The sequence below is a fragment of the Rhinoraja longicauda genome, chromosome 28 (assembly GCF_053455715.1).
Source record: "Rhinoraja longicauda isolate Sanriku21f chromosome 28, sRhiLon1.1, whole genome shotgun sequence".
In the NCBI taxonomy this organism is placed as follows: Eukaryota; Metazoa; Chordata; class Chondrichthyes; order Rajiformes; family Arhynchobatidae; genus Rhinoraja; species Rhinoraja longicauda.
In genome coordinates, this window is record NC_135980.1 from 29885699 (window position 1) to 29913260 (window position 27562).

General features: G+C 48.5%; 1 protein-coding gene and 1 long non-coding RNA gene across 4 annotated transcripts; one reads left to right on the plus strand and one right to left on the minus strand.

The window, feature by feature from the left end:
- The first annotated feature begins 11293 nt into the window (after positions 1-11293).
- LOC144606996 (uncharacterized) lies at positions 11294-23192 on the plus strand. Of its 3 annotated transcripts, XM_078423513.1 has the most exons (5): positions 11312-12218; positions 13525-13582; positions 14266-14377; positions 15802-15924; positions 17945-18080. In XM_078423513.1, the coding sequence occupies exons 1-4, from the start codon at positions 11745-11747 to the stop codon at positions 15914-15916; spliced, it is 759 nt and encodes a 252-aa protein (XP_078279639.1). In that variant the 5' UTR covers positions 11312-11744; the 3' UTR covers positions 15917-15924; positions 17945-18080. The 3 variants fall into 3 exon arrangements, with proteins under 3 accessions (XP_078279640.1, XP_078279638.1, XP_078279639.1); XM_078423514.1 differs by lacking the exon at positions 14266-14377 and having other exon boundaries at positions 11294-12218; XM_078423512.1 differs by lacking the exon at positions 15802-15924 and having other exon boundaries at positions 11304-12218; positions 17945-23192.
- LOC144606997 (uncharacterized) lies at positions 19167-26344 on the minus strand. Its single transcript, XR_013549042.1, has 3 exons — positions 25487-26344; positions 23873-24064; positions 19167-21138 (listed from the first exon to the last, which is right to left on the minus strand). It is a non-coding gene; the product is annotated as an uncharacterized LOC144606997 (long non-coding RNA).
- Positions 26345-27562: the final 1218 nt, after the last annotated feature.

The following is a 27562-nucleotide window of genomic DNA, read 5'->3' on the forward strand; positions in this document are numbered from 1 at the left end:
TTTTCAAGAGACAGTTAGGTTTCCATCTTCGGTCTAAAGGAATCAAGGGATATGGGGAAAAGTAGGAACGGGATACTGATTTTGGGATGATCAGCCATGATCATATTGAATTGCGGTGCTGGCTCGAAGGGTCGAATGGCCTACTCCTGCACCTATTTTCAATGTCTCTATATTTCTATATCTGAGGCACCTCAAACACACTTCATCCTTTCAGTTTCCAGCCCCCCCCCCACCTCCCGTTCGTTCATCTTTTCCAAGGGCGTCCAGTCCCTTCACGCCTTCACCCTCCACCAGGAAGGTCTCACGGCCCTCTGGTTCTACCGGAGACCCAGGTTCGATCCCTACTACGGGTAGTCTGTGCAGAGTTTGCACGTTCTCCCCGTGATTGAATGGCAGAGTAGACTTGAGGGGCCGAATGGCCTAATTCTACTCCTATAGATGCAGAAAACAAAGCCAACATGTCATTAGCTTTCTTCACTGCCTGCTGTACCTGCAGCCTTGAGGCACTCCACTCGCCACTGCCTGCCATTCTGAAAAGGACCCGTATATTCCTACTCTTTGCTTCCTGTCTGCCAACCAATTCTCTATCCATGTCAATACCCTACCCCCAATACCATGTGCTCTAATTTTAGTCACCAATCTCCCGTGCGGGACCTTATCAAAGGGTTTCTGAAAATCTAGATACACTACATCCACTGGCTCTCCTTCATCCATTTTACTTGTCACATCCTCAAAAAATTCAAGAAGATTAGTCAAGCAGGATTTCCCCTTCAAAATTCCATGCTAACTTGTACTGCTATCCAAATGCACCGTTATTACCTCTTTAATAATTGACTCCAGCATCTTCCCCACCACCGATGTCAGGCTAACTGGTCTGTAATTCCCTGTTTTCTCTCTCGCTCCTTTCTTGAAAAGAGGGATAACATTAGCTGCCCTCCAATCCACAGGAACTGATCCTAAATCTATTGAACATTGGAAAATGATCACCAATGCATCAATGATTTCCAGAGCCACCTCCTTGAGCACCCTGGGATGCAGACCATCAGGCCCTGGGGATTTATCAACCTTCAGTCCCATCAGTCTACCCAATACTATTTCTCGCCGAATGCAAATTTCTTTCAGTTCCTCTGTCTCCCTAGATCCTCTGTCCACTCGTACATCTGGGAGATTGTTTGTGTCTTCCTTAGTGAAGACAGATCCGAAGTACCTGTTCAACTCTTCTGTCATTTCCTTGTTACCCATAATAATTTCATCCATTGCTGCCTTCAAGGGACCCACTTTTGTCTTCACTACTCTTTTTCTCTTAACATACCTGTTGTGAGGCAAATGAAAATTCCAATTTACTTAAACTTTATTTAAGCTTTAAGCAACTCATTTCCGTAATACACATCTTCTAAGCGTCTGGAAATTATCACTGATTCCACAGGCCTCGCCCGCCCGAGAGTCCCGCACATGCGCACACTTCATTCTCCCCTCCTATTTATAAGTTGAGACGGTCAGGAGGTTTAGTATGTCTTGATGACCGTCGCAGCACTGGAGCATCAGGAGATAATGATGTTTCAATAGCTGGTGGGACATATATTGCTTGGTCATCAACTTCACTCATATTATTTACATTTTCAATTTTAGAATTACTTATAGAAGTTTTCATAGGGGATGATGGGAGTGTTGAAGGAAGTTCTCGATTAATATTATCAAGGAGTGATGGAGCTGATGGAGAACATGGACATGGTGCAAGGTCACGAAGTGAGACGGTTGACTGACATCCATCCTGATACTTGATAGTTGAATAAGAAGGGTTGACATCAGTCAGTTCAACTTCATCAACAAAGGGCTCATTCTTATTTGATCGGACATATCGACGAAGCAACACAGGCCCAGGGCTAGTCAACTATGATGGCTGAGAAATACCACTAGAAGAATGCCGTTTGAAGTTAAAGAACCGCTCATGTGGAGTAGTATTGGTCGCGGTTGACAGTAGAGATCTGATGGAGTGTAATGCATCTGGTAGAACACATTCCCACTGCTGATCTGGTATGTCATTTGACTTTAATGCCAGTTTCACTGCTTTCCAAATGATTCCGTTATACCTCTCAACCTGACCATTTCCAATAGGATGATATGGTGTTGTTTTATTTGTTGCAATTCCTCTATTAGAAAGGTAGTCCTTTGACATGAATGAGGTGCCCCTATCAGAATGTATGTAACTTGGAAATCCACAGAATGAAAACAGTTGATCTAAACATTTGATAACCGTAACAGCTGACATATTTGGACAAGGAAAGGCAAATGGAAACCTCGAATATTCATCAACTATGGTAAGTATATAAACATTTTGAGAGGAGGATGGTAAAGGCCCTTTGAAGTCAATACTCAAACGTTCCATAGGTTGAGTAGCTTTGATCAATCTTCCTTCTTCAGGACGGAAAAACCTTGGTTTTAATTCAGCACAGATTCTACATGAAGCACACGTCATCTTCACATCTTCTGTAGAGAAAGGTAAGTTTTTGGAACGAACATAGTGTAACATACGAGTGACTCCAGGATGACACAGACCATTGTGAAGATCAGTGAGTGCAGAGGAATGAACAGAGGCACAAAATGCTCGAGTTAATGCATCCGGAGCAACATTATCCTTACCAGGGCGGTACTCAATTGAATAACTGTATGCAGATAACTCAATCCTCCATTCATGAATTTTACTGTTTTTAATCTTCGTTCGCTTCCGATTATCTAGCATAAAAGCTACTGAATGCTGATCTGTTATCAAGGTGAAGTGCTGGCGAGCAAGGAAATGACTCCATTTTCTCACTGCTTCAATAATTGCTGTTGTTTCCTTTTCGACAGGTGGGTAATGTAATTCACTACCTTGGAGAGTACGAGACATGAAAGCCACTGGTCGTCCTCCTTGATTTAATGTTGCTGATACTGCTAAATCAGAGGCATCACATTCAACAACAAAGGGGAGATCCTCATCGATGGCGTATAATGTCGCAGATTCTAATTGTTTCTTCAAAGAAGTAAAGGCACCAATTGCTGTAGGGTCAAGGGGGAAAGATTTTGCTCTAATCAAAGGTTGAATTTTGTCAGAGAAATTTGGTATCCATTTAGCATAATATGCAAACATGCCAAGAACTCTTTGTAGAGAGTTTAATGTAGCTGGAACAGGTATCTCTTGGAGTGGGCTGAGTCTTTCTGGATCAGGCTTGATCATATCATTTCCAACCCAATAACCAAGAATATTAATTGATGACACTGATATTATTGACTTAGCCTCATTTAATGTTATATTTTTAGAATGTACAACTTCTAAAAACCGTTGTACATTTTTGTCATGTTCAGTTTGGTCTTTTCCTGCAATAGTTATATTATCAAGATAAGGGAAAGTATCTTTAAGGTTTTCCTGTTCAACAAGTTTGTCCATCTCTCTCTGAAAAACTGCCACACCATTAGTTACACCAAAAGGAACTCTGCAATAGTGGTATAATTTTGTCCTTAACCATGACAACTTGTGCCCTCCAAGGAGAAGAGCTGGGCTCTATGATACCTTCTCGTAAAAGATTAGTACCTCTGTGGTGATAAAGTTTTTGTCATCCTTACTAAAATGTCTTGATTTTGTAGCAATTGGCTTGCACTTAGAGGATAAATTAGTGAATAATGAAGGACATTCAACAGATGCAGCAGAAAAAACACACAATACTGGTGGCTTTGACCATACAAGATCAGGCATAGTTCCATACATTATTTGAAGTGATCTGTGCTGTTTCTGAAAATCCTGACCTAGAATTACATCGCTACACAAATTTTCCAAAATACCAAGACATACAGATTTATAACTAGTTTTGTTCAGAATAAAGTCTACAATACAAGATCCAATAATTTGAGCATTGAAAGATGTCAGAGCCATCGAGATTTCTCTATTTGAAGGAATTATAGTTAGATTTAGTCGAGACACAACTTGTTCACTTATAAAACTTTCTGAACTGCCAGAATCAAGTAGTACATTAAGTGTATGACCATTGATGGATACCGTTGTAGCTGCGTGAGACAAGCTCTGAGGAATTGCAGCTGTGATTGTACATAGAGAAGGCATATACATAGCAGCAGTCACACTTTTAGTAGTTGCTTTGGACTTGCATACTCTAGAATAATGTCCCTTCTTGCCACAACTATTACAAGTTGCCTCTCAAGCAGGACATATCTCTCTATTATGAATATTACCCCCGCAAAAGTAACACTTCCTTTTTGGATAAGTATATGCTGCAGCAAGGGCACATTTATCAGTGGAAATTGTTTCAGCTTGCTCTATGTTAGTACTTGGGTGAGATTCTTTTGTAGTAGTTGCAGCAGAATACACATTAGATGAGCCATAAGCATCTGAATTTCTCTGAGCCAAGTCTAATGAGTAAGCTTGATTGTAAGCTGACTGTAAATCCAAGGTTTTGTTTTCTAACAGTCTCTGTCGTATTAAAGGCAGTGCCAAACCATTGATAAACGAGTCTCGAATAAGTTCCTGTCGATATTGATCAGCTGTAACTGCTTTGAAGGCACAGTCTTTACTAAGTCCTTGAAGTTCTTGTAAAAACTCATCAAGTGACTCACCAGGTTTTTGTTTACGAGTAGCAAGGAGGTGTCGAGCAAATATTACATTGGGTGTCTTAACGAAGAGTCTGCTTAGTACATCAATAGCAGAATCATAAGTTGTACATTCCTCTATGTAATCATATACATCATAAGAGACAGAGCTTATTAATGTCCTGAATTTGTCTGGTGCATTGTCACCACACTCATCAAAGAATTTATTTAGTGTACGAAGCCAGTGCTTCCATTCCTTTGCTGCAGTAGGTGAGTTGGGATCCAGATCCAAGCGTTGCGGTTTCAATAGTTTCTCCATCTCGACGTCACACTGCTTAACTTCTGAGATTGAGTTGCTTAAATTGTTGTGAGGCAAATGAAAACTCCAATTTACTTAAACTTTATTTAAGCTTTAAGCAACTCATTTCTGTAATACATATCTTCAAAGCGTCTGGAAATGATCGCTGATTCCGCAGGCCTCGCCCGCCCGAGAGTTCTGCACATGCGCACACTTCAATACCTAAATAAGCTTTTACTGTCCTTTATATTCTTGGCCAGCTTCCCCTCGTACCTCATCTTTTCAGCCCCTATAGCCCTTTTTGTTACCTTCTGTTGCCCTTTGAAAGTTTCCCAATCTTCTGGCTTCCCGCTACTCTTTGCTATGTTATACATCTTTTCTTTTAGTTTTATTCCATCCCTAACTTCCCTTGTCAGCCACGGTTGCCTCCTACTCCCCTTAGAATCTTTCTTCCACTTTGGAATGAAATGATCCTGCTTCTTCTAGATTATGCCCAGAAATTCCTGCCATTGCTGTTCCACCGTCATTCCTGCTAGGATCCTTTTCCAGTCAACCTTGGGCAGCTCCTCTCTCATGCCTTCATAGTCCCCTTTGTTCAGCTGCAACACTGACACATCTGATTTAACCTTCTCCCTCTCGAATTGCAGATTAAAACTAATCATATTATGACCACTATCTCCAAGCAGTTCCTTTATCTTGAGTTCCCTTATTAAATCTGGTTCATAGGACACCACTAAATCGACTCTAAAAACCGTAGTAGGTCATGGGTACATTTCAGCTCCATTTTAGTAAGCAGATTCTGTGTGCTAGACTGGTACTGTGTTCACAACTCTCTGCCATTTCTTCGTATATAAAATGTTTGCAACAATTATTTTTGTTCAACTTCTTGGATAAGTTGACAGTTGACATTTATAACTATTTCTTGAGGAGTTATTATTTCGTGATCTTTAAACTTTGGATGTACCTGATTGAATATTTGCACTAGAGATCCACTCTGTCTATCAGGCCAATTGATCAAACTTAATGAACTGTTCTTCTTTGCTTTCTCTGTTAATTTTAATTCCACCTCCACGAGCTGTATCTCTTTTTGTTTTATTTTTAAAAGTCATGGAAGCAGAGATTAGGCATTTGCAAACAATAGAACTCTACTGTATCCACAGTATATATATATAGAAGGTATTTATTTCACAAAATGCTGGAGTAACTCAGCAGGTCAGGCAGCATCTCAGGAGAGAAGGAATGGGTGACATTTCGGGTCGAGACCCTTCTTCAGTCTGAAGGGTCTCAACCCGAAACGTCACCCATTCCTTCTCTCCTGAAATGCTGCCTGACCCACTGAGTTACTCCAGCATTTTGTGAAATAAATACCTTCGATTTGTACCAGCATCTGCAGTTATTTTCATATATATATATATATACTAGACCGAGTGGGCCCGTTGGGCCCGTCCCCGTAGGGTTTCCATTGTAACTGGGAGGATGGGAGGGAGGGAAGAGGGAGGGAGGGAGGAGGGAGGTGTGGAGGGAGCAGGGGAGGGGGAGGGAGAGGGGGAGGGGAGGGTGGAGTGGAGGGGGGAAGGGGGGAGGGAGGGGGACCTCCCCTTTTCCCAGTACCCCTCTTTCCCCGTTGGGCCCGTCCCCGTAGGGTTTCCATTGTAACCGGGAGGGGGGAAGGAAGGGTGGAAGGAGGGGGGAGGGGGAGGGGGAGAGGGATGGAAGGGTGGAGGGATGGGGGTGGGAGTGGGGGAGGGAGGGATGGAAGGAAGGAGGGAGGGGGGGGAGTTAGGGGGGAGGGTTGAGGGAGGTGGAGAGGGATGGGGAGGGAGGGGGAGGAGGGGGGAGGGAGTGGGGATGGAGATGGGAAGGAGGGGGAGGAAGGGGTTGAGGGGTGAAGGGGACCTCCCCTTTTCCCAGTACCCCTCTTTCCTCCACCACCAAGCCCCCTCCGCAACGACCCCTGTTGTCCCCATCCCCAGTCCCCATTCTCAGACCCCCCCCCCATTCTCTCTCTCCCCCAGACACACTCTCAGTGCTTTTTTCGAAACACTTGCCCCGGTGGCCCACGAGCATAGGGGCCCAATGCTGATCTGTGTATGTTAAGTGACTTGCAATTAAAAAAAAGACGTAAAAAAAAGATAAGTGCTTTTTAAGTGCTCGTTTTGAAACATTCGCGGTCACATAGTGCTTCTCACTGCGATCTGTTAGTGGTGCTTTTCGAAACAATGTAGCACCCATCTCACACAAGCATTGGGAGGATGGGAGGGAGGGAAGGGGAGGGAGGGAGGAGGGAGGTGTGGAGGGAGGAGGGGAGGGAGGGGGGAAGGGGAGGGGGAAGGGGAGGGGGGAGGGGGGAGGGAGAGGGGAGGGAGGGGGGATGGGGGAGGGAGGGGGACCTCCCCTTTTCCCAGTACCCCTCTTTCCCCGTTGGGCCCGTCCCCGTAGGGTTTCCATTGTAACCGGGAGGGGGGAGGGAGGGTGGAAGGAGGGGGGAGGGGGAGAGGGATGGAAGGGTGGAGGGAGGGGGGAGGGATTGGGGGAGGGAGGGATGGAGGGAAGGAGGGAGGGGGGAGTTAGAGGGGAGGGAGGGGGGAGGGGGGAGGGAGTTGGGGAGGGAGGGGGAGGAGGGGGGGAAGGAGTGGGGATGGAGGTGGGAAGGAGGGGGGATGAAGGGGTTGAGGGGGGAAGGGGGACCTCCCCTTTTCCCAGTACCCCTCTTTCCCCGTTGGGCCCGTCCTCGTAGGGTTTCCATTGTAACCGGGAGGAGGGGAGGGCGGGAAGGGGGAGGGAGGGAGGAGGGAGGTGTGGAGGGAGGAGGGGAGGGGAGGGAGGAGGGAGGGGAGGGGGGGGAGGGGAGAGGGGGGAGAGGAGAGGGGAGAGGAGAGAGGGGAGGGGGAGAGGAGAGGGGAGAGGGGGGAGAGGAGAGGGGGGAGAGGAGGGGAGAGGAGAGGAGAGGGGAGAGGAAAGAGTGGAGGGGGAGAGGAGAGGGGGGAGAGGAGAGGGGAGAGGGGGGAGAGGAGAGGGGGGAGAGAGGAGAGGTGTCTATTTTACTTTAAAATAAACAGCATTCTTTGTTGAAAAAGAAATTAATCTTATCTATAGAGCAGAAGCGGGAGAGGCGACGGCGACTACACTTCCCGGCGGTCAGCGCTGCGGGGAAGGGAGGGAGGGAGGGATGAGGTAGGGGAGGGGGAGGGGGGAAGGGGGGAAGGAGGGGGACCTCCCCTTTTCCCAGTTCCCCTCTTTCCCCGTTGGGCCTGTCCTCGTAGGGTTTCCATTGTAACCGGGAGGACGGGAGGGAGGGAAGGGGGAGGGAGGGAGGAGGGAGGTGTGGAGGGAGGAGGGAGGTGTGGAGGGAGATGGGGAAGGAGGGGGAGGGGAGGGGGTAGGGGGAGGGAGAGGGGAGGGAGGGAGGGGGGTAGGGGGAGGGAGGGGGGAGGGGAGGGGGGAAGGGGGGAGGAGGGGGACCTCCCCTTTACCCAGTACCCCTCTTTCCCCGTTGGGCCCGAGGAAGGGGTTGAGGGTTGAAGGGGACCTCCCCTTTTCCCAGTACCCCTCTTTCCTCCACCACCAAGCCCCCTCCGCAACGACCCCTGTTGTCCCCATCCCCAGTCCCCATTCTCAGACCCCCCCCCATTCTCTCTCTCCCCCAGACACACTCTCAGTGCTTTTTTCGAAACACTTGCCCCGGTGGCCCACGAGCATAGGGGCCCAATGCTGATCTGTGTATGTTAAGTGACTTGCAATAAAAAAAAAGACGTAAAAAAAAGATAAGTGCTTTTTAAGTGCTCGTTTTGAAACATTCGCGGTCACATAGTGCTTCTCACTGCGATCTGTTAGTGGTGCTTTTCGAAACAATGTAGCACCCATCTCACACAAGCATTGGGAGGATGGGAGGGAGGGAAGGGGAGGGAGGGAGGAGGGAGGTGTGGAGGGAGGGGGGAAGGGGAGGGGGGAAGGGGGGGAGGGGGGAGGGAGAGGGGAGGGAGGGGTGATGGGATGGGGGAGGGAGGGGGACCTCCCCTTTTCCCAGTACCCCTCTTTCCCCGTTGGGCCCGTCCCCGTAGGGTTTCCATTGTAACCGGGAGGGGGGAGGGAGGGTGGAAGGAGGGGGGAGGGGGAGAGGGATGGAAGGGTGGAGGGAGGGGGGAGGGATTGGGGGAGGGAGGGATGGAGGGAAGGAGGGAGGGGGGAGTTAGAGGGGAGGGAGGGGGGAGGGAGTTGGGGAGGGAGGGGGAGGAGGGGGGGAGGGAGTGGGGATGGAGGTGGGAAGGAGGGGGGATGAAGGGGTTGAGGGGGGAAGGGGGACCTCCCCTTTTCCCAGTACCCCTCTTTCCCCGTTGGGCCCGTCCTCGTAGGGTTTCCATTGTAACCGGGAGGAGGGGAGGGCGGGAAGGGGGAGGGAGGGAGGAGGTAGGTGTGGAGGGAGGAGGGGAGGGGAGGGAGGAGGGAGGGGAGGGGGGGAGGGGAGAGGGGGGAGAGGAGAGGGGAGAGGAGAGAGGGGAGGGGGAGAGGAGAGGGGAGAGGGGGAGAGGAGAGGGGGGAGAGGAGAGGAGAGGGGGGGGAGAGAGGAGAGGAGAGGGGGGGGGAGAGAGGAGAGGTGTCTATTTTACTTTAAAATAAACAGCATTCTTTGTTGAAAAAGAAATTAATCTTATCTATAGAGCAGAAGCGGGAGAGGCGACGGCGACTACACTTCCCGGCGGTCAGCGCTGCGGGGAAGGGAGGGAGGGAGGGATGAGGTAGGGGAGGGGGGAAGGGGGGAAGGAGGGGGACCTCCCCTTTTCCCAGTTCCCCTCTTTCCCCGTTGGGCCTGTCCTCGTAGGGTTTCCATTGTAACCGGGAGGACGGGAGGGAGGGAAGGGGGAGGGAGGGAGGAGGGAGGTGTGGAGGGAGGAGGGAGGTGTGGAGGGAGATGGGGAAGGAGGGGGGAGGGGAGGGGGTAGGGGGAGGGAGAGGGGAGGGAGGGAGGGGGGTAGGGGGAGGGAGGGGGGCGGGGAGGGGGGAAGGGGGGAGGAGGGGGACCTCCCCTTTACCCAGTACCCCTCTTTCCCCGTTGGGCCCGTCCTCGTAGGGTTTCCATTGTAACCGGGAGGAGGGGAGGGAGGGAAGGGGGAGGGAGGGAGGAGGGAGGTGTGGAGGGAGGAGGGGAGGGGGAGGGAGGGGGGGAGGGGCGGGGGGAAGGGGGGAGTGAGGGGGTAGGGGGGAGGGTGGGGGGAGGGAGGGGGAGAGGGGAGGGGGGTAAGGGGGGAGGGGGAAGGAAGGGGGAAGGGGGGAGGGAGGGGGCTCTCCCCTTTTCCCAGTACCCCACTTTTCCCGTTGGGCCCGTCCTCGTAGGGATTCCATTGTAACCGGGAGGAGGGGAGGGAGGGAAGGGGGAGGGAGGGAGGAGGGAGGAGGGGAGGGAGGGGGGGAAGGGGAGGGCGGAAAGGGGGGGAGGGGGGAAAGGGGGGAGGGGGGAGGGAGAGAGGGGGAGGGTGGAAAGAGCATCCCTCTCCCGATCAGAACTGCCCCCTCCATCGACTCCTTTAAGTCCAGGCTCAAAACCTATTTCTACTCCCTAGCATTTGAGGCTAATTGAGGAGGCGCTGTGAACTGTTTGCGTGCTACTTACTGTATGTTTCATTTTTTCCCTTAGTACCTAATCAGATGTACAGCACTTTGGTCAACGTGGGTTGTTTTTAAATGTGCTATACAAATAAAATGGACTTGACTTGACAGCTCTTCGCAACAATGTAGCACAGGGGCATTGTGACGTCACACGCTGAATACCGCTGGGGGGGGGGGGGGGGGAAGGGGGGTCAGCGAACCGCATGCTGATTAAGGCGGTACAAAAATCGTGGCGCTACGGTTCACCGTTTTGCCGGAATTGCCGTATTCAGCCGACATCAGTGGAATATATATATATATACACAACATCTGAGTTTTAATAGTATATAGATATATATATATATATGCATACACATAAACCACAAAGGTCGAATCGCCTTTATGGTTTATGTACATCATGTGAAAAATAAGATGAAGAGAGAAATGGAGCGTTGCTTTAAATCAAAGTTACTTCTGATCCATGAAAGGGAACTTTGAGATCTATTTATCTCTATCTTGCATCTCACACACAAACACACTCATATATATACATGTTAAATTTGTGCAGAGTGTGTGTTTGAGCAATACAAGGGAAACTACACAAAAGAGGAGGCTGGGGAGCAAATGGGCAGAAACAGTAAGAAAGAATAAAATCAGAGATTGAGCGGGAAAAAACCCCATTTAAAAATAAATATAACAAAAAAAGAGTTGATAGACGAGATATTTTCTGCATTTTAATGGTATCATCACACACACTGTTCCCCTACAACACTGATTACACTGCGAACGGCGGGTTTTGTTGACTAAATTGGCAGACTACACAACAGTTTAGGCGATTTCAACGGAGTGGTCCAACTTGCTCATCCAGTAGGGTAAGAAAATAACTGCAGATGCTGGTACAAATCGAAGGTATTTATTCACAAAGTGCTGGAGTAACTGAGCAGGTCAGGCAGCAGCATCTCGGGAGAGAAGGAATGGGTGACGTTTCGGGTCGAGACCCTTCTTCAGACTCATCTAGTATTTTGTTCCCCAGCCAGTATCTCAGTGTTGATTGGACCTGCAGACAGATTGCTTCTCCTGGCTCTGTGTTTTAGTTTCAGTTTCATTTCCGATTCTGAAGAGTTTTGTTTCCCATTGAACTGCATCTGCAGCCCCTTGCGCCATATGTAATGTGTCAGTGGGCGTCAGGGAGCATGTGGACCATTGTGGGGCTGGGCTGGAACAAGCGAGGAGACGCGGGCGGACACCTCCCGTTTTGCTGAAAGGGACGCAGCCGGCGGCCAGAAGAATGCAGAGTGTTGTGATCTCTCGCCTGCTCCAGCGACCGTGCTCGCTGACCGCCCTGGTGTGCTTCTGTCTCCTGCTGTTGCTCTACGTCCTTACTCCGGGCGGTCAGCGGCACCTCCAGCAGCCCGGGGCCGGGGAGCCGGTCAAGCTGCAGGAGGAGCCGGTCAAGCTGCAGGTGGAGCCGGTCAAGCTGCAGGTGGAGCCGGTCAAGCTGCAGGAGGAGCCGGTCAAGCTGCAGGAGGAGGTGGTCAAGCTGCAGGAGGAGGCAGACAAGCTACGGGGAGAGGTGGTCAAGCTGCGGGAGGAGGCGGTCAAGCTGCAGGAGGAGCCGGTCAAGCTGCGGGATGAGGCGGACAAGCTGCGGGGAGAGGTGGTCAAGATGCAGGAGGAGGCGGCCAAGATGCAGGAGGTGGTGGTCAAGCTGCGGGGAGAGGTGGTCAAGCTGCGGGGAGAGGCGGACAAGATGCAGGAGCAGGTAACTGGGCTGCGGGGAAAAGCCGGCGATGGAGGGCTACACTAGTGGACACTATAGTGAGGGGGGTACACTAGTGGACACTGTAGTGAGGGGAGGCTACACAAGTGGACACTATAGTGAGGGGCTACACTAGGGGACACTAGTGAGAGGCTACACTAGTGGACACTACAGTGAGGGGCTACACTAGTGGGCACTGTAGTGAGGGGGGTACACTAGTGGACACTAGTGAGAGGCTACACTAGTGGACACTACAGTGAGGGGCTACACTAGTGGGCACTGTAGTGAGGGGGGGTACACCAGTGGACACTATAGTGAGGGGGGTACACTAGTGGACACTATAGCGGGGGGGCTACACTAGTGTTCACTATAGTGAGGGGGATACACTAGTGGACACTATAGTGAGGGGGGGTACACTAGTGGACACTATAGTGAGGGGGTACACTAGTGGACACTATGGTGAGGGGGGCTACACTAGTGGACACTATAGTGAGGGGGGCTACACTAGTGGACACTATAGTGAGGGGGGCTACACTAGTGGACACTATAGTGAGGGGGGCTACACTAGTGGACACTATAGTGAGGGGGGCTACACTAGTGGACACTATAGTGAGGGGGGCTACACTAGTGGGCACTATAGTGGGGGGAGTTACACTAGTGGGCACAATAGTGAGGGGGGCTACACTAGTGGGCACTATAGTGAGGGGGGGTACACGAGTGGGCACTATAGTGAGGGGGGCTACACTAGTGGGCACTATAGTGGGGGGAGCTACACTAGTGGACACTATAGTGAGGGGGGCTACACTAGTGGGCACTATAGTGAGGGGGGGCTACACTGGTGGACACTGTGGACACTGCAGTGAGGGAACTACACCGAGTCCGCACCGACCGGGGATCCCCACACACTAGCACTATCACACACTCGGGACAATTTACAATTATACCAAGCCAATTAACCTAAAAAAAACCTGTACGAGTTTAGTTTATCGCGTGTTCCGAGGTACAGTGAAAAGCTTTTGCTGCGCGCTAACCAGTCAGCGGAAAGACAACACACGATTACAATCGAGCCGTTTACAGTGTACAAAAATACATGATAAGGGAATAACGTTTAGTGCAAGATAAAGCCAGTAAAGTCTTATTATAAGATAGTTTGAGGGTCTCCAATGAAGTAGATGGTAGTTCAGGACCGCGCTCTGATGGTTGGTAGGATGGTTCAGTTGCCTGATAACAGCTGGGAAGAAACTGAACTACTTTAGAGAAAGTCACATTTTTTTACATTTCAGTTTTTTTCTTGTCTCTTTTTAAACAGATATCTGCTCAGAATGAAACGATCAAAAAACTACAACCACAAATGGACAAATTGCAAGGTCAGCTCAACAACAATTTCATTTGCATAGCACCTTGGAGAATGAATGTTCCTACGTACCAGAGAGAAATATATATGTTGAATAAAATTTGCTGCTGAGCTAGTGAGTCAGAGAAGAGGGTCATAAGTTCATAAGTGATAGGAGCAGAATTAGGCCATCTTTAGTCAGAGGGTGGTGAATCTGTGGAATTCTTTGCCACAGACGGCTGTGGAGGCCAAGTCAGTGGATATTTTTAAGGCAGAGATAGATAGATTCTCGATTAGTGCGTGTGTCAGAGGTTGTGGGGAGAAGGCAGGAGAATGTGGTTGGGAGGGAGAGATAGATCAGCCATGATTGAATGGCAGAGTGGACTTGATGGGCCTAATGGCCTAATTCTACTCCTATCACTTATGACCTTAAGTCTACTCCGCCATTCAATCGCGGCTGATCTATCTCTCCCTCTCAGTTCCGTTATCCTGCCTTCTCCCCGTAACCCCATGACACCTGCACACTTGTCACACCTGACACAAGGAGGTCACAGATGGGGGTCATACAGCATGGAACTAGGCCCTTCGGGAGGGGGATGGTGTTTCAAAACTCATCGGGAAACACTGAAAAATCCTGGGGGGGGGGCAAAGATTCAGCTCAAAGAAGCTCCATCCTTTCTCCCCAAATCCACAATCTTTAAACTCTCCTTTTGACAGGTAACCTCCGGCACTGTCAGGCAGAGAGCGGGAAGCATGGACAACTGGTACAAGAATTAAAGGACAGTTTGGAATACTGTGGACGACAAATCTCAGACCTTCACTATTCTCTGTGAGTCCCTGTGATTTAAAATAGAATTTGACTCTGGGTACCATTGGATACCTTTGGAAAAGAAGAGAAGTCGGCATGAAGCAGGAACAGGGGACTGACTGGCAAAGGGTAGTGTTTAGTTTAGTTTAGCGATACAGCAGAGAAGCAGGCCCACCGAGGCCGTGCTGACTGGTGATCGCACTTACACCAGTCCCATCCAACACACAGTCGGGACAGTTTACGGAAACCAATTAACCTACAACCCTGCATGTTTTTGGAATGTTGGAGGAGACCGGAGCGCTAGGACGGCGCGGTGGTGCAGCGGTAGAGTTGCTGCCTGAGACCCGGGTTCGATCCTGACCATGGGGTCCGTCTGCACGTTGTTTGAAAGTTCTTCCCGCGTGGGGTTTTCTCCGGGCGCTCCGGTTTCCTCACACATCCCAAGGACGTGTAGGTTTGCAGGTTAATGTAAGGTTGTGAATTGTCCCTGATATGTGAGAAAGTGCTGGTGCACGAGGTGAACACTGGCTGGCATGGACTCGGTGGGCCGAAGGACCTGTTTCCACGTTGTGTCTCTAAACTAAAACCCAAGCAGTCACAGAGAGAACATACAAACTCCGTGCAGACAGCACCCGTAGTCAGGATCAAGCCCAGTAAGTGCCGTAAGGCAGCAACCCTACCGCTACGCCACCGTGCCGCCCGTAATGGGTTATGGAGGGAATTGCCCTGTGAGTTTGGATGACTAAAGGCCAGACCAGATCAGAGCGGCACGGTGGCGCAGCGGTAGAGTTGTTGCCTTACAGCTAATGCAGCGCCAGAGACCCGGGTTCCATCCCGACTACGGGGCTCTGTCTGTACGGAGTTTATACGTTCCCCCCGTGGTTTTTCTCCGAGATTTTCGGTTTCCTCCCACACTCCAAAGACGTGCGGGTTTGTAGGTTAAATGGCTTGGTAAATGAAAAAATTGTCCCTAGTACAGGTATGGGGGTATGGGGAGAAGGCAGGAACGGGGGACTGATTGAAAATGATCAGCCATGATCACATTGAATGGCGGTGCTGGCTCGAAGGGCCGAATGGCCTCCTCCTGCACCTATTGTCTATAGTGTGTGTAGGATAGTGATCGTGTGCGGGGATCGCTGGTCGACGCGGACCCGGTGGACCGAAAGGGCCCGTTTCCGCGCTGTATCTCTAAACTAAATTAAACGAAACTAATATATATATATATATACATACATACACACATAATGTGGATACAGTAGAGTTCTATTGTTTGCAAATGCCTAATCTGCTACCATGACTTTTAAAATAAAACAAAAAGAGATACAGCACGTGGAGGTGGAATTAAAATTAACAGAGAAAGACCTTTCTCAATAAGACCTTTCATCAACCTCCATTTTATAATAATTGGAAGTTAATTCAGAATTACCTGCATTTATTTCTTCCAGACACGACTGCCAGGGTCAATCATGCAAATGGCAGGATGATGACTTGCTGTGGTACATTTTGGCTTTTGTTTTGGGCTTGTTCCTGGGTTGTGGCCTAGCCTGTTGCTCCAAATGACACGAAGGGTAAGTTGAAGCAGGCAGTGGGTGGAAAATAAAGGCAGGGGGTGTGTGAGGGGGTGCAGGGTTCATAAGTCCTCAGACAAGAATTAGGCCATTCGGCCCATCAAGCCTGCTCCACCATTCAATCATGGTAGCAGTGAGGTGTGGGAGGTACGGGGAGAGGGGGGGTGAGATGTAGAGATTGTTGGGGGTGGGTGATAGGGTGTGGTAAAGATAATGATAGTATGTTTCGATTTATTCACAAAATGCTGGAGTAACTCAGCAGGTCAGGCAGCATCTCGGGAGAGAAGGAATGGGTGACGTTTCGGGTCGAGACCCTTCTTCAGACTGAAGGGTCTCGACCCGAAACGTCACCTATTCCTTCTCTCCCGAGATGCTGCCTGACCTGCTGAGTTACTCCAGCATTTTGTGAATAAATCGATTTGTACCAGCATCTGCAGTTATTTTCTTATAATGATAGTATGTGTTTGATTGGGGAAGGGCTGTGGGCTAAGGGTTCGGGTGGGAGTGAGAAATGGGGGGGGTGGGGGGGAAAGAGCAGTGAGAGAGGGAATCATTGGGACGGCAAATTGTGGACGCAGCCCAGATCATCGCACAAACCAACCTCCCTTCCATTGACTCCATCTACACCTCACGCTGCCTCGGCAAGGCCAGCAGCATAATCAAGGACCAGTCTCACCCCGGCCACTCACTCTTCTCCCCTCTCCCGTCAGGCAAGCAGCACAGAAGTGTGAAAATGCACACCTCCAGATTCAGGGACAGTTTTTTCCCGGCTGTTATCAGGCAACTGTACCATCCTACCACAACCAGAGAGCAGTGCTGAACTACTATCTACCTCATTGGTGACCCTCGGACTATCCTTGACCAGACTTTGCTACCTTGACCTTGCACTAAACGTTATTCCCTTACCATGTATCTGTACACTGTAAATGGCTCGATTGTAATCATGTATTTAGTTTAGAGATACAGCGCGGAAAGAGGCTCTTCGGCCCACCGGGTCCGCGCCGATCAGCGATCCACGCACACTAACACTATCCTACACCCACTAGGGACAATTTTTACATTTATACCAAGCCAATTAACCTACAAACCTGCACGTCTTTGGAGTGTGGGAGGAAACAGAAGATCTCGGAGAAAACCCATGCAGGTCACGGGGAGAACGTACAAACTCCGTACAGGCAACACCCGTAGTCGGGATGGAACCCGGGTCTCCGGCGCTGCATTCGCTGTAAGGCAGCAACTCTACCGCTGCGCCACCGTGCCTCTCTGTATACGTATTGTCTTTCCGCTGGCTGGTTAGCACACAACAAAAGCTTTTCACTGTAACTCGATGACCATAAACTGAACTGAACTAGGGGGAGAGGTGGGTGATTTGTGGGGAGATTGTGGGCATGTTGTCTGGGGAGTTGGGTGTCGGCAAAGCTTGTTGGAAGAGTTCAGGTCAGTAGACATCCTGGTCGGTTATGTGGGAAGGGTTGTATGAAAGATTCGGAGGGTATGTAGAAAGGTGGTACAGGTCATGGTGGCGCAGCGGTAGAGTTGCTGCCTTATAGCGAATGCAGCGCCGGAGACCCGGGTTCGATCCTGACTGTACGGAGTTTGTACGTTCTCCCCGTGACCTGCGTGGGTTTTCTCCGGGTGCTCCGGTTTCCTTCCACACCCTAAAGACGTACAGGTTTTTGTAGGTTAATTGGCTGGTATAAATGTAAAAATTGTCCTTAGTGGGTGTAGGATAGTGTGATTAATGTGCGTGGATCGCTGGTCGGCGCGGACCCGGTGGGCCGAAGGGCCTGTTTCCGCGCTGTATCTCTAAACTAAACTAAGATGCTGGTTTACACCGACGATAGACACAAAGTGCTGGAGCAGTAACTCAGTGGGTCAGGCAGCATCTCTGGAGGGAAAGGATGGGTGACGTTTCGGGTTGGGACCCTTCCTCAGACTGGGGGGAGGGAGGTTATGAGATGGAGCGGTGATAGGAAAATAAAAATGTCTGAATATCTTGTTGTGTCCTTTAAATCCCAAGGCAGATGATGAAAGTTGGACAACTCCAGTCTGAAGGGCAGGGAGCGGTTGGTGGTTATAAACAGAACGATGATCCTCGAGAACTTTATAGTGACGATCTTTCCCCATTTCTGGTTCTGCTCCACATTAATGGTTATGTTGTGGGGAGAGTGGCCAGGGATATCACAGCAATGGCCAGCATCTTTGGCACGCCTTTCTTCAATGAGTTTGCAATGAAACATAGAAAATAGGTGCAGGAGGAGGTCATTTGGCCCTTCGAGCCAGCGCCGCCATTCATTATATCATGGCTGATCATCCACAATCAGTAACCCGTGCCTGCCTTCTCCCCATATCCCTTGATTCCGCTAGCCCCTAGAGCTGTATCTAACTCTCTTTTCAATTCCTCCATTGAATCGGCCCCCACTGCCTTCTGTGGCAGAGAATTCCACAAATTCACAACTCCCTGGGTGAAAAAGTTTCTTCTCACCTCAGTTTTAAATGGCCTCCCCATTATTCTTAGACTGTGTGGCCCCTAGTTCTGGACTCACCCAACATTGGGAACATTCTTCCTGCATCCAGCTTGTCTTGGCTCTTGGTCCTCCAAAATATTCCAAATGGAATTTAAAGGGTTGTCCAGTCCTTTTATAATTTTATACGCCTCTGTAAGATCCCCTCTCATCCTTCTAAACTCCAGTGAATACAAGCCGTCTTTGAGACTGCAAACCAGGCTTGGTTGGGTGATGTGGAGATGCGTAGAGGCATGGGACATAGAATGGGAAGACCAACTGCGGATATCGGTCCCGTTCCCCAACCTGCCCCATTATAGACCTTACACCTCATCTCCACCCTTCCCTGTACCCACATCACACTGCCCCCTGCATTGTTACACTAACGCTGCAATCACTGCAAACTACAACTAATCCTCCCGTTCACCAACGCTACTGACCGATTATCACAAAAGATAGACATCAAATGCTGGAGTAAATGCTGCCTCCTCCAATCTCTGGCCTCTCGGTGATGGCACGCCCAGATACTCTTGCCCAGGGTACTCGCGATGCCGAGACCATGGAAAGACACCCAGTGCTGGAGCGACCAAAGATAACAGAGCAGAGCAAGATAGACCACTCCACCTTAAAAACCGTAGTAGGTCACGGCGCCATTTTAGTCGGCAGAAACCTGCAGAAACATTTTAAAAGAAAAATAACAAAAATCTGTCAGTTGATAGATTAGATATATTCTCTTTATTCTACTCACCCAGGTGGGAGAGAGTCTAGAAACCGGAGCGTTTAGAAACACTCAGGAAGCTAGTGTAGTCTCTCTCTCCGAATGCTAACAATTACACATATTTATACCCGAAATACATGTGCCAGTACATTTCCTGTTGCTACCTTATATGGCAAGTTTTACAATGTCCTATAAATCTTTATGTGTCTTTCGGGACCTCCGTGTCCGTTGTGTCCATCGTGACCTCTTCTTTCTTGGGAACAAAGGGCAGTCCATATGGCAAGTTGTTCTTCTTAACACTTCAAAGGATGGCTAACCATCAAAGCCTTAAAGCCAGTTGCCCATATCAAAGGATACCCTTAGCCATAAACAGGATGTCCAGGCAACATAATCGAGCTGGAGCTTTTACACCTTTTTTACACCCCTGCAATAAAACCCACATGGTTATGCTGAATTTGAGCCCTTACATCCCCTCTTTGATTATACTATAATCACAGTCTTTTAAAGTGGTTGATTCACAAATATTTGGTATATACATGGACCGAAGCAATAACAGATTAACAGAATCACAACAATTAACGCAATGATACTGCCATAATGGAGAATCGGCCCCCACACATATCCTAAACCAAACCAATCCCATCTGGAAGCATTAATTTGATTTTGGGCTAAATCTGCCCTTATTTTCCTAGTCAAGCCAAGTCAATTTTATTTGTATAGCACATTTAAAAACAACCCACATTGACCAAAGCGCTGTACATCAGTTCAGGTACTAAGAACATACATACAATGGCACACAAACATAACAGCATATACATAAACAGTTCACAGCGCCCCCTCAGAGGGCTCAAACGCTAAATGCTCTTTCTATAAACTCCTTCACATGCCCCGCGATATTGGTAATATTAGAGGATACATCTGGTACAAATGAACAACATTCCTGCCCTATCATAGCACAGGTACCCCCTTTCTCGGCCAGCAGGAAATCTAGGGCTATACGATTCTGGAGAGCGAGAAGACGCAGGGCCATTATTTCAGTTGTTAGCTGGCCTATTTGTTCCTGAGTTTTGTACAGTCCATTAGCAGTACAATTTGCCAATTATTCCAGGGCACTAGCTAAGTTTCTAATTTCAGTTCCCACCTGAGCAGTTCCCCATCTCGGGAATATTATCCACCAAAACCTCTCAAACTCCGATACAGCTCGTTTAGAGCTCCACTCTGGATGCTGTAGAGGATGATCTATGATTCGTAAATGTGGGATTACAAAAGCTAGATAACAGCACCCTGTCCAGGTCTCATAAGATCCCTGATCATACCATGGCGAAAGTCCTGGTAACCAGACATATGCTCAGCTCCCACATATTAAGTAAGTCCCATTGAGAGGTCTTGGGGGAACTGTAGTACTGATATGGGTGCATGTGCTGAATCCCACAGACAGGCTCCATTTGGTCTAGATCCCATTCTGCAGAAACAAGTTGTATTTATTGGTGTTTCTGGAGAGTCATGAGGAGAATTAACTTGTATCCGGGGCCAATTCTCCTGTGTTTGATTAAGATAGGGTCTCAAGAACCACCCATTAAAACATTGACATCCACAGTCATCTGATTGGTTGTCATAATCCGTACACCAATTATTGGGGCCAGGGCTCTGTGAGTGATTAAAAAAGAACCGGGCAGTCCTGACTTCACTCGGAGTGAAGGGGACCGGGTAAAGAGGCATCATGCTTTTTCCATGTGTTGAAACCTGGGGCGCACACCCAACAGGCAGACCGTTCCACCTGTGAAGCATATGTCTGACATAAACGATTGGTTCGCTTGGTTGGTTGGTCAAACGATTGGTTGAAGAAACGATTGGTTGAAGAAACGATTGGTTTGCCGGAGATCCGAGGTTCGTCCTTCTATCTGACTACCGAGGGTCAATATAATCCACAATCCCATCTTAGCCTCATGTTGTCCCGTGGTTTCTGGGCGTCTCGGACCTGAGAATGCTAGGCTGATAAAGATTGGGTTAATAATTTCATTTATTCAATTAAACGCTCATCCAGGTCATACAGTTCATGGAGGTTGATGCACCCCTCTCCCTCCATCCCCCAAGGGGTTCGGAGTGGTTTCCCGTATAATACCTCAGCTGGGGCTAATCCTGTAGTAGAGTGGGGTTATACGCATAGAGGTTTTCTAAATGTGGTCCTCAGGCATTGAATAAATGAAAAGCAAAATACTTCCTTTAAATATCTTATGTACCCACTGACCCAAGTAAATAGGCTTCAAAGGCTAATTTATCAACTAAGCTAGTACAAAAATAGGAAGGGTCCACAATTCCAGCACAATTGTAATCTTCAATTCATTCTCAAATATTCAATTCATCCAGTTAAAAAAAACAAACGTTGAAATGTGAAGCCAAAGATACAGATCCCAGTTCGTTTAGACCATCTACACTAGTCCAGCAGTCTTGTGCTCAAATTTCCTTCTTTGTTATATCCCTGTATGAAGGGGTACCTCAATGAGAAATGCTGAATTATTGCATGCACATCCTGAACACGTGGAACAGCCAGAATACTGGATGTGTGTAGAACAGCTGCTATCAACCGTTTTTGTTCCTGCAAAAACTGGCATTCATAATCCTTGGGTGACAACATCGGCTCTGTCACATGCTGACCTGGTGTTCTGAAACACCAGCTCACCCTCCGAGCAAATGGTTATCGCTCTCAATACTAGGCAGTAAATAAGTCAATAGTAAAGCGTGCACGGAATAGGAGTAAGGAAAGGTGTTATCCATAAAATAGTTCACCATGAAGTTGCTATGCCTGATTAAAAGCTTTGTCAACTTGTAACATGAATTTTAAAATACCTGGACTGAAAGACAAAAACTAAATTCATCTGTCAGGCATTGGAAATTAAACTGGCACAAAGCATGTCCACAGGGTACAACACAATAGGCTTGGTCTCTCAATTGTTTAGCTCTGGTCTTATTAAATCATCCTGAGCAGGGTCCTATTCTTTCTGCCTTCCATGGTATTGTGCCATTGCCTCCTCTGCATATCATCTGAATGTCTTTACATAAACGTCATGGAGTAAATACAGATTAACCACAATACCATATAATTCTTGAGTGCACTTCCCCTAATAGCAGGAGTAACAATAGCAAAATAGCAACATCACTAGCAAAATCACTCCATCAGCTAAACACATCAACAATAACCAAGCAATACTTATAACTATGTACACGTGGCAATTCAATAAAATCAATTTGTAAACCCCAATGTATTTTGGGGTGATACCATGTAGCATTTATTACATCCAACATTCCCCTCTTACCAGCATAGGTAAGAGAGTACACATAATGCAACAAAATAGGTAAAAGCACGTTAGGGACACAAACTTTGCCAGAGGCAGTAACCCAAAGCGAGTCAGATTCGCGAGGGGAACACCCATCCTGGCTCCACTGGTGTCTCTCAGCCTCGGGGGCGTCCCCCTGAAGCTGGCAGAGTTCCGAAACACTGGGCATAGCGGTAGTTGCAGAAAACTGCTGTTGTTCACCTAAAGGAACTAAAATGGTAGGGGTCAGGGCCTCTGTGCATGCCAATGTGTCAGCCAATGTATTCCCGAAAGAAATGGGATCCCTGACAGATGTATGCGAATTACATTTAATGACAGCCAAGGTTTTTCGGGAGTGTTAAACTCGCTAGTAGATTTTGGAAAAACAGGACATTTTTAATAGGAGTGCCTGCTGCAGTCAAAAAGCCCCTGTGCTGCCACAGGTTACCAAAATCATGTGCAACCCCAAAGGCATATCATGAGTCAGTGTAAATATTAGCACATTGGTCAACGCAAAGGTGGCAGGCCTGCGTGAGGGCAAATAATTCAGCCTGCTGGGCAGCATGAGGTATACGAAAAAAGGCGAGGGTAGGCAGTATCCTAGGCAGTATCTCTAGCGCCGATCGTGCGGATTCTTGCTCGTGGCGCAACTTAACCCTTTGTCTGGGACCTATCCATATTCCCTGATGCTGTCTCATTATCGGGGGTAGTCCCCAATATTCTGGCGGGGAGGGTAGAACCGGGACTGGCACCACCGCAGCCGGTGACTCTGCCTGTGGGTCTGTGGGGATCGGACGTGTCCAGGGTTCCTCGTCACCCTCGGACTCCTGATTACCTAATAAAGCCGCTATAGACTCCAGTGGTTCGGATTCTGACTTTTGTTGTTGTTGGGCGAGATATATCCCTTTGGTACCGGTTTTAAATTCACCTCGAGCTCGGGTAGCACAGTCAAGTCTTAGATCATACACCTTACATTCCGCTTGCAAAATATCGCATGTTTTCGGTATTCCCAACTTATCACACACTGATATCCCTCTACTACTTGCATTTTCCCTCCAACTTCGCTCCCTTGACTCCTGATGGTGCTTCCCCCTCTTTCCATTTTTTAAAATCCTCTTTTTCCATTTCTTCACTGCTTCTCGCTCCCACATTAATTGTTACCAAATGATCAATTTACCCAGACCAAGACAATGTCAACAAGAGTGACCGCCCTTTACGTTATAATACCGGGGCACCGCCATCACCTTATCCAAAGTCCGTCTCACATGTCTGACATCCAATTACCAAACGATCAATTTCTCTTATATCCATAGCCTGTCCCATTCCTGGCCTGACAACCAATCACTATACCACGTTATGAAATTACTCTTAAATTTACCCAAACCACAGACTCATGCGATAAAGACTCTTACCTCAATATTATCCTTGCCCTTTTCCTGTCTGTTAACGTCTGAAAAACGTCAACATCCGGGGTCTCGAACAACGGTCGAGAAGTGCACTCTGTCCCCTTCGGACGTGTTTCAGTCACCGCTGCCTCTTAGTCGTTCGTGGTTGACAGTGCCAAAGAGATCCTGCCGACTACGCCAAATGTTGTAGTTCGTGCCCTATGAACAGAATAGTCAGACAACCGGATTCGTATAACCTCTTTATTCTACTCACCCAGGTGGGAGAGAGTCTAGAAACCGGAGCGTTTAGAAACACTCAGGAAGCTAGTGTAGTCTCTCTCTCCGAATGCTAACAATTACACATATTTATACCCGAAATACATGTGCCAGTACATTTCCTGTTGCTACCTTATATGGCAAGTTTTACAATGTCCTATAAATCTTTATGTGTCTTTCGGGACCTCCGTGTCCGTTGTGTCCATCGTGACCTCTTCTTTCTTGGGAACAAAGGGCAGTCCATATGGCAAGTTGTTCTTCTTAACACTTCAAAGGATGGCTAACCATCAAAGCCTTAAAGCCAGTTGCCCATATCAAAGGATACCCTTAGCCATAAACAGGATGTCCAGGCAACATAATCGAGCTGGAGCTTTTACACCTTTTTTACACCCCTGCAATAAAACCCACATGGCTACGCCGAATTTGAGCCCTTACAATACTGTTCCCCCAAAACACTGATTACACTGCGAGAGGCAGAGCGAACGGCGGGGTTTGCTTACTAAATTGGCGGCCGTTCGACTCCTTGGCGTACTATACTTCAGTATAGGCGATTTCGACCGAGTGGTCCATCTTGCTCCTCCAGAATCTTTGGGAGTGACTCAGCGGGTCAGGCAGCATCTCCGGAGAAAAGGAATAGGTGATGTTTCGGGTCGAGACCCTTCTTCAAACAGAGAGAGAGATGCTTCCTGACCCACTGAGTTACTCCGACACATGGCGTCTACCTTCCACGTAGACCAGCATCTGCAGCTCCTTCTCACACGTTCAATTAACATTTCCGCTGTTTCCACGCAAAGTGTGATTTGTTCCTGGTCCATACCCTCAGCGGCTATGGATTTAATGTGTGTGTATGTGTTTTTTAAAAATTCTGATTCAACTTATAAAATATATCACGATTTTTTTTAAAAACAGGGTCACAAATCAGATTTTCTTGCTTCCACTTTATTAGAAGTCCTGTTATTCCCAACCCCCGCCTGGATATTGTTATTTAATTTAACGGACATGAATGTCACGGTGGTGCAGCGGTAGAGTTGCTGCCTCACAGCGCCAGAGACCCAGGTTCGATCCCGACCACAGGCGCTGTCTGCACGGAGTTTGTACGTTCTCCCCGTGACCGGCTGGGTTTTCTCCGGGCGCTCCGGTTTCTTCCCACACTCCAAAGACGTGCAGGTGTGTGTAGGTTAATTGGCTTTGGTAAATTTGTAAATTGTCCCTAGTGTGTGTAGGATAGTGCTTGTTTACGGGGTGACCGCTGGTCGGTGTGGACTCGGTGGGACGAAGTTTCTGCGCGGTATTTCTAAACCTGAAGCCAGCAGGCAGAGCTTTGTATTGGTGACATTTCGGGTCAGGACCCTTGTTCAAACTTACCGATCCACATTGAGTCAGTCTGAAGTTGGGTCCCGACCCGAAACGTCGCCCACTCCTTCTCTCCGGAGACGCTGCCTGACCCGCTGAGTTAGTTACTCCAGCACTTTGTGTCTACCTTCGAATCAGTCTGAAGTTGGGTTCCGACCCGAAACGTCACCCGTCCCACGTTGAATCCCTCATGTGAACCTGGCGGCAGACTATCCTGACTATTTTGGGCATTTGTTCTCCATCTCTCTACATCACCGTCTACATCCCTTATTCCCCTTTACTCTGACTCTCAGTCTGAAGAAGGGTCCTAATTCGAAATGTCACCTATTCCTTGTCTCCCCCAGAGATGCCGCCCGGCCCGCTGAGTTACTCCAGCATTTTGTGTCTATCATTGCAATTGACCTTCCCCAGATTGCCTTACCTTTATGTCTTTGTGGTAAAAAACGGAGGAGAATTATTCATTGAGGAGTCATTACCCCTTATTCTTAATAAGGGGTAGGCCATTTAGAATGTAGACGACAAAAAACTTTTTCAGTCAGAGTTGTAAATCTGTGGAATTCTCTGCCTCATTTGGCGGTGGAGGCCAATTCTCTGAATGCATTCAAGAGAGAGATAGATAGAGCTCTTAAGGATAGCGGAGTCAGGGGGTAAGGGGAGAAGGCAGGAATGGGGTACTGATTGAGAATGATCAGCCATGATCACATTGAATGGCGGTGTTGGCTCGAAGGGCCGAATGGCCTCCTCCTGCACCTATTGTCTATTGGTAATACAGTATAATCGAGTAACTAGAACCCACAGCTCTAGAGGTTACACCATCCCTAGCCGGCCTGGCCTGGGGTACTCTGTTGCCGGCCCTGATTTGTACTGGGTTTTTTCTTGCTTCCAGTCCCCCTCCCCCCCCCCCCTCACTCTCTCCCACCATCATCTGAAGAAGGGTCCTGACCTGAAACGTCACCTATCCATTTACCCCCGAGATGCTGCCTGTCCCGCTGGGTTACTCCGGCACTTTGTGTCTGTATTTAGTATTTATTATCTAACTAGTTGTTTCCAAATATAAACTTCTCTCCCCTCAATGCATTGCTTCAAAGTGACGACGCTGAACAAGGGTTTAGATTTAGAGATACAGCACGGAAACAGGCCCTTCGGCCCAGCGGGTCCGCGCCGCCCAGCGATCCCCGTACACTAACACTATCCTACACCCACTACACCCATTCCTTCTCTCCCGAGTCAAACTACTGGCCCGCGAAGGAATCCTATCCGGGCCCGCGGGATGATTTGGGGGGGAAAAAAAGCTGCGTTGTCAATCGTCGTGTGGAGGGCGGGCGGGCGGGCGGCATGTCGGGGGTTGTAGTTCCGGCGCACGCGTGAGTGGTAGCCGTGAGGAAGTTGCAGACTACAGTTCCCGGCGGGCAGTGCGACGGGAGGGATGGAGGGTGCGCGCGCAGTGCTATCCCGGCTCGGCGCCAAAAGCTGCGAGTCGGCGGCCGCGCCAAGCGACAGTTCCCCACATAGATGGAGGATCAACTGACAGGTTAAGTCCAATGGAACACTGCACACTGATAGAAACACAGCTTATCATATCATATCATATACATACAGCCGGAAACAGGCCTTTTCGGCCCTCCAAGTCCGTGCCGCCCAGTGATCCCCGTACATTAACACTATCCTACACCCACTAGGGACAATTTTTATATTTACCCAGCCAATTAACCTACATACCACCAACAATATTCTTAAAGCTTTTCTTTTGATTTCTGTTTGTCCAAAGCAGATATAAATACTTCCTATATTGGTGTACATTTCATGCTACCTGGTGTAATGATTCTTCCACTAAAACTGTTGTCATAACAAAGCAAGATTTAGAACCAGGAGCTGGCCACTCAGACCCCCCCTAGCTACTATTCAAAAACAGCATGGGTCAGCTTTTATCTCAGCACCCCTTTCCTCAACTAACCCCATAACTCTTGATTCCATCTATATACTAAAACTCTCGTTTGTTTGTTTGTTTGTTTGTTTATTCCTGAACTACAGCCAAAACGGTACACTATAGCGCAACAATTTTAGGCCCACCTTACTCACCGTCGTCCC

Excerpts from the sequence above, each read along its gene's own strand:
- LOC144606996 (XM_078423512.1), top strand. The coding sequence starts at position 11,745 with ATGCAGAGTGTTGTGATCTCTCGCCTGCTCCAGCGACCGTGCTCGCTG. Across the intron at positions 13,583-14,265 it reads ACAAATGGACAAATTGCAAG|GTAACCTCCGGCACTGTCAG; the intron begins GTCAGCTCAACA and ends TCCTTTTGACAG. Across the intron at positions 14,378-17,944 it reads TCAGACCTTCACTATTCTCT|GCAGATGATGAAAGTTGGAC; the intron begins GTGAGTCCCTGT and ends TTAAATCCCAAG.